The following is a 6,473-nucleotide window of genomic DNA, read 5'->3' as shown; positions in this document are numbered from 1 at the left end:
AAGTGAGCAAAGAAAGGGGAAGAGGAGAGAGGGAGAGGGGCAAGGGGGTTGGGGGTGGACCACCAGGCAAACCATTCTGCTCAGTTTACCCGTGAGCTTAGAAGCCACCCAGGCACCCCACGCGAAGTTATGCAAACTTTATCCACGCTTCGCAAAGATCCTGCCCCATTCTCCACACAGATTCTTAAACAATATCGCACTAATAGAAGGAAACACCGCCCGAACTTTGGAAGTGAGTTATCCGGTCATCATAGCCATAAAATAAATAAATAAATAACCCTCACTTGACCAAAAATGTGCATGGTTCGGTTAGGTACTGAATCTATCCTTGAGTTGGGCTCTAAGTAAGGCCTAGGAGAAAATTCTCTCCATTTATTTAAAATGGAGAAAGCCTGTCTGTCTGGATCTGGCCTCTATCTTGAGAGAATCTCCCCCCCCCCTTGCAACTAACTCTCCTTCTGTATTGTTTTCAAATTAAGTCATTAGAGAATTTCTCCTTGTCTTTCACATCAGTAGAACCCAAAGGAAGGTGGCTTGGCGGCCTGGCACAAAGAATTCTTGCTCACTGGGTAGAGCTCAAGTAGGGAACACAAAACTCTGAAAGTCTTGGGGTGGGGGGAGGTGAGGGGGGGGATGAGCTGTCTGGTACTAACAGGATATCTAACTTTATATGGGGTGCTTCACTTAAAGTGGACCATAAGTCCTATGGCACTGAGCCTTGGTTTAGTTGCCCACAGCCAAGGCACACGCAGGAACTCCAGAAGCCCAGGCACAACAGAGGTGAGTATGGCACCCTTGATTCTCACTAAATAAAGAACAGGGTGGTGTTGGGGGGCCAGTCAGCAAAGGTCCTGGTGTTTTAAGGGGAGTGGGTTGGACCCTAAACACTCCTAGAATTTCCCCGAGGCCTCTGGGGCACTTCTTCATAGACTGCCGCAGTGTGGCCTCCCTCCTGGACTTGTAAGCAGGCTAAGCAGCTCTAGAAACAACGGAGCAAAACCCTAAAAGAAAAACAAAGAAAGGAAAAAGGGGGGGTTGTTCTTTTATTACCTCATCAGAAAGCAGTGGGCGTCATTCTTGAATCTCTTGCAATCACTTTAAGGAATGAGGGCTTTAAGCAAAACCATTAAATGACTTAAAAAAAAATCACACGTGTCACTTGTAATATTAGCATTTATAACTGGAAGATATTCTCCAATGTAGGTTGAGCTCAGGTCTTACTGAATTGCTAGATTAAGTCCACTTTTGGATGGATGGCTAGTCCATATTCATTCCAAGAAAATAAATTTGGAAAAAAAATGAGGGGAAAGGATGCTGAAAATAGTATCATTCCCCATCTGGACTTAAAGAAAATTTCCTTCAAAAATAGAATTTCATTCTAATGTCGTGATTAATTTTAAAACATATTTGCTACAGTATAACTTTTAAATGCAATATTTAATGCTGTCAGATTACTTGAAGACAAAGTTTTACAGGAAACTTTAAATTCTGGGGGGGGGACCTGCAATATACCAATAAACACCTAGAAAAAATATAATTAAAAATATTTAAAGCATCAAACAACCTCAAGATCTGGTCAGGGGTGATAAACACAGCACCCTGTGTCTACATTGCCTGGCAACCTGCATCCCGGTCACACAGGAGAGGGGGTGGTGTGTGTGTGTGTGTGTGTGTGTGTAAGAAAATCGGTAGAATTATGTGGATTTTCCCAGAGAGGAAGCTGGAGGGGATGGGGTAAGACCTGGTGAGAGACTTGCGGTGGTGGGGTCTGGGTCAGGATTGCTTCCTCGGAGCACAGGAAGATAATTTCACTTACAATTCCAATTACAGAGAAATCAAAGGCATGCTGTCTTGGCGGTGGCTATCCTTGTCCCTATCCTTGGCCTTGTCCCACCACTGAGCAGGACCCATCCTCGTTCCAAGACCCAGTTGCCTCAAAACTGCAGAGCCACAGGAAAGAAAAAAAAAAAAAAAAAAAGCCAGGGCCATGGCAGTTAAAACGCTAAACCATTAGGAAGCATTTTGTAATTACTTCCCTTCTGTGTCAACTTTAACTCTACAAAATAATCTATGGAGTTTAGGATTTCTCTTTCCCCACCGAATAAAGCCAGGGAAATGCTGTCCTCCACTTGGTGGGGTTTCCTTACTCTTGGGCCCCCGCGGATAATTTCTCCTCCAACAGATTACTAATTGTATTTTGAACTCATAAAACATGCATATAAAATTAGCACGTTTCGATTTCATAGGGAAACGGGCTTTTCTCTCTTAAATGTATTGATTCAAATTTGATGCTTTTGGGGGGGTAATCTCTCTTTGTTTTTGTTTTTAGATGAAAGACTTGCAGGCTATGTACATCATCCGACTCCTCTTCCCCCGTATCGCAACGCCTAAAATAAAAATGTCACAACGCATTTACAAGAAATAATACAAAACAAAACAAAACAAAAAATTGGAAATGCTCGGATACAGAGATTTACAAAAACCCAGAATATAACTCCACCGTCTGAGAGGGGATTGCGGTATAAATTAACCAACCAACCCAAAAGAGCGGTAACAACTACAAAAAACTTGTAAATGTTTGGATCTGCCTTACTAGATTTATAACAAGTGAGAAGGGCTCAAGGTCCGTCACTCGGCCTCAGGCAGAAGAGCCGGCGGGAAGTAAACCCCGGAAAAAGTTACAGAGCCGGCAGTCATACAAAAGTTGGCATCGCCTCGCTGGTTTTTTTTTTTTTTTTTTTCTTTTTGTCTTTTGTCTTCCGGAGCCGAGAAAACGCTGTGTGCCTCCTCTGCGGACGATAAATACTGTACAAAAGGTCTCGTGAAAACACCAAAGTTCAGTCTAAGAGGCCAGTCTGGTGTCAGCGCCTCGGAGTCCCGGGGAAGGTGATGGGGGCAGATGTCACCTGGCGCTCCGCTCTCCAGAGCGGCCTTTTTACGAGAGCGCGGGGGACCTCGGTACAAAGTCGGGCTCTGGAGGCTGGGGCGCAGGCCTCACGCTCTTCGTCGCCGGGGCGCCGGCCTTGAGCCACAGTGTCCCCGGCGTCCCCGCGGCGCTAGATGTGCGTCAAGGGAACCGTGCCGTTGACGCCCGCGCCCGCGCCCTGGTAGTGCTGTGGCAGCGAGTGCAGCCGGCTTTGGGCCGCCGCAGCCGCTGCCGCGGCCGGGTCACCACCCTCGCCGGCGGGCAGGTACATGCTGATCATTTCGCGCAGGTCCCCGGGGCACGGCGCCCGCGAGTGCGCCGGGGCCGGCGGACTGCCGCTCGGCTCTGACTTGACCAGAGAACCGAGGGCGCCCAGGGCACCCGACGACGCGGCTGCCGCCGCCGCCGCCGCCGCCACAGCCGAGTTCTGGTGCGCGCCGCCCGCAGCGGCGGCGGCGGCGGCCGCGGCGCCGTAAGGGATGCCTCCGTAGCCCGAAGGCGACGCGCTCATGTAGCCCTGAGAGTTGGAGATGGGGCTGTACTGCAGCGCGCCCATGTCGTAGCGGTGCATGGGCTGCGGGTTGTGAGGATGCGCGTGCGGATGGTGCGGGTGCGGGTGCGCCGGGTGCGCGTGCGGGTGCGCGCCGCCCGCGCCTGGGTGCTGCCCGTAGGCCAGCTGTGCCTCCTGCATCATGGCCGCGGCCGCAGCCGCCGCGGCCACCGAGCCGGGGTAGGCGCCGTTAGCCCAGCCGTTGACATGCGCGTAGCCTCCTCCCGCCGCGCCGCCTGGACTCTCCAGGCGCTGGCCCACGGCCGCCGCCCCGACGCCCACGCCTACGCCCATGGCCACGGCCGCGCCGCCGCCACCCGCGCCGGCCGCCAGCAGCCCGCCGGCCAGCGAGTACTTGTCCTTCTTGAGCAGCGTCTTGGTCTTGCGGCGCGGCCGGTACTTGTAATCCGGGTGCTCCTTCATGTGCAGCGCGCGCAGTCTCTTGGCCTCGTCGATGAACGGCCGCTTCTCGGCCTCGGACATGACCTTCCACTCGGCCCCCAGGCGCTTGCTGATCTCCGAGTTGTGCATCTTGGGGTTTTCCTGGGCCATCTTGCGCCGCTGTCCGCGGGACCACACCATGAAGGCGTTCATGGGCCGCTTGACCCGATCCTGGTTGGCCTTGGTGCCCCCGCCGCCGCCGCCGCCGCCGCCGCCCCCGCCCCCACCGCCGCCCCCGCCCGCCCCGGCCGGGCCCGAGAGGTTCGTGGGCGCCTGGGCGCCGCCGGGCGAGTGCAGGTCGGTCTCCATCATCATGCTGTACATCTGGGCGGCTAGCGGGTTCACCGGTACCGCAAAGAGAAGGCCTGGAGCATAGACGGCCGGGTGGGGGTGGGTGGGTGGAGAAAGGATCAGCCCAGAGAGACTGGGGGTGGGGTGGGGTGAGTGCCTAGCGGAAAGAAGGGGGTTGGGTGGAGGCCACAACAACAAAAAAAAAGAGGCAAAAGCACACGCACTTAGCGCGGGTCCAGCTCGCAGGTAGAAAGTTTCTCCGGGTGCACAAACCACTTGCCAAAGAGGCCGATGGCCAGGATGATCGCCGCTGTCGCCGCTGCGGCAGTCCGGTCGCTCAGGGCTGAGCTGTGCAAACAGGTGCAGTCGTGGCCAAGTTGAGGCTTCACTTTCTGGGTCTGAAGCGGTGCCCCTGGGCCCGACGCGGGGTTCGCTGCCTCCTCCTGCCGGCTCGAAGTCTCCGTTTCTGTGCTGGATTCCTTGGCGGCTTCCAACTCTGGGGCCGCAACTTCTAGCAAGGCGGTGCGCCGCGTGCGCTGGGCATGTGCTGGTCCCAGGTGCCTAGGGGGAGCCAGGCGCTGAGGGGGACTCGGAGGGGGGTTCGGAGGGGGCGATCGCGGTGCAGCCAGGGAGGGGGTTAGGGACAGCGGTGGGAGTGCCAACGCGAGCAGAGAGCCAGAGAGCCGAGACGCCGTGCCCAGGACAAGCTGTCCGCTGCCTTCCCGAGGCCGTGCGCTCGGAGCGGAGGCGCACGCGGGGCCGGTGGCGCGGGGGGCCCAGCAGCCATACGCCGGGCCCGGGCTGCCATTAAATGAGCGCGCCGCGGCCAATGGGAGCCGGCGGCGGCGGTGATTTGCATGGCGCGCTGGCGAGTGACGTGGGGAGGGAGTAGATACACTGGGCGCGGGCGGCGGAGCAAGGAGGTGGAGGAGGAGGGGGGGGGAGCAAGGGCAGGAAGGAGGGGGAAAAAGGGGGCGCGGGGGGGCGGGGTCACAGCCACATTGCTTCCTGAGCGCGCGCGCGCGGCAGCGACGGCGGCGGCGAACCCGGAGCTCGCCCCCTTCGCCTCTCCCCGCCCGCGCGCTCCGAATGATTAACGATTGGGTTGAAAACCGAGAGGAAGAAAGAATCGCTGTCGGGGAAGGCGGGGGGAATACAGCCCCGGGTCGTGTTTAAATGCGCTCATTGGAGACCCAGCTCCTCCCCTGTCCCCAGCCAGCCAACTCTGTGCCCACTGGGAAGGGGAAAGTTGGAGATAGAGGCCTCACTTTGCACTCAGCTCAGCCGGGAGTGCAGAATAACAGCGGTGCGGGGGAGATCCTCCCAGGGGGAGCTTAGGCCCAAAGTACCTCTGCTGGGTTTCAGGCCAAGCGGGGCCGCTCAGTCTCTCCCACCCCTGGCGCTCGGTGCATTCTCAGAGCCTGCAAAGGCCTTTACAGATTTGGGATCTATAATTCGGGTCTCCGTGGCAGGAGGTGCAGCGGGTTTTGTGTGGTGCAGCGCTCCTAGCTCCCTAATCTACCCCGAACTTTCTTGAGAGAGCGGGGTGTCTTTTAATGGAGCGGAGTGTTATAGTCAGGTGTCAATTTACTCTCTATCCTCTTGAATTTCTGCGAAGGTCAAAACCAAGATCTATCTGCAATCTTGTTACTACGACAGCAAAAAAAAGTTTGTGGAAATAGCAAAAGATACCTACCTAGCCCATGCCTTTCTGAAGCGATTCTCCCAGAAGCTGTTTGCCATAGTATTTTGAAAACCGTGTGAACTCGGGTTTGCGGGGGTGAGGGTGGGGTGCGGGTGCTGATACTGAATTGGAAGGTGGTGCTTCCTGGTCCAGTGACAGGGCCGCCTTTTTGTTTGTTGTTGTTTTTGTTTCTTCCTATGTTGTGAAAAAGAAAGGCCAGTTTTGGGGATGATCATGGCATACACAAATGGCTGTAATCCATGAATCTCAGAACAAGTATGATTCCGGGATGTACAAGAGATTTCCAACCCCACCCCAGGCTATTTGGGGTCAGACCATCATGTCCAAAAAACAAAAACAAAAAGATGGGGAGTTGATGAAAAGGCTTCTTCCAGAAAGGACCCTTAGAGTCTACAAGTTCTTCAGATGTCCTGGGGCGGGGTGGAGAGGGGAGAGTATAGAGGGTGAGTTTCTACTTCTAAGATGTAGGTGCTTCGGGAGATTGCTGGTGGGTAAAGCAAGCCTAGTCAGGTGCCTGAAGACAGCCTGTAATCCAGAGGCTCTTCTGATGACGGAGATAA

The 6,473-nt window shown here is 55.2% G+C and overlaps 1 protein-coding gene across 1 annotated transcript; it reads right to left on the bottom strand.

Annotated features, from left to right (window-relative positions):
• Positions 1-1,024: 1,024 nt before the first annotated feature.
• Positions 1,025-5,080, bottom strand: Sox1 (SRY-box transcription factor 1). Its single transcript, XM_021218992.2, has one exon. The coding sequence runs from the start codon at positions 4,239-4,241 to the stop codon at positions 3,057-3,059; it is 1,185 nt and encodes a 394-aa protein (XP_021074651.1). The 5' UTR covers positions 4,242-5,080; the 3' UTR covers positions 1,025-3,056.
• Positions 5,081-6,473: the final 1,393 nt, after the last annotated feature.

The sequence above is a fragment of the Mus pahari genome, chromosome 19 (genome assembly GCF_900095145.1).
Source record: "Mus pahari chromosome 19, PAHARI_EIJ_v1.1, whole genome shotgun sequence".
In the NCBI taxonomy this organism is placed as follows: domain Eukaryota; kingdom Metazoa; phylum Chordata; class Mammalia; order Rodentia; family Muridae; genus Mus; species Mus pahari.
Note: the sequence above shows the minus strand (reverse complement) of the source record. Positions and strands in the feature narration are given on the sequence as shown.

Coding starts and splice junctions, on each gene's coding strand:
- Sox1 (XM_021218992.2), bottom strand. CDS start 4,241: ATGTACAGCATGATGATGGAGACCGACCTGCACTCGCCCGGCGGCGCC.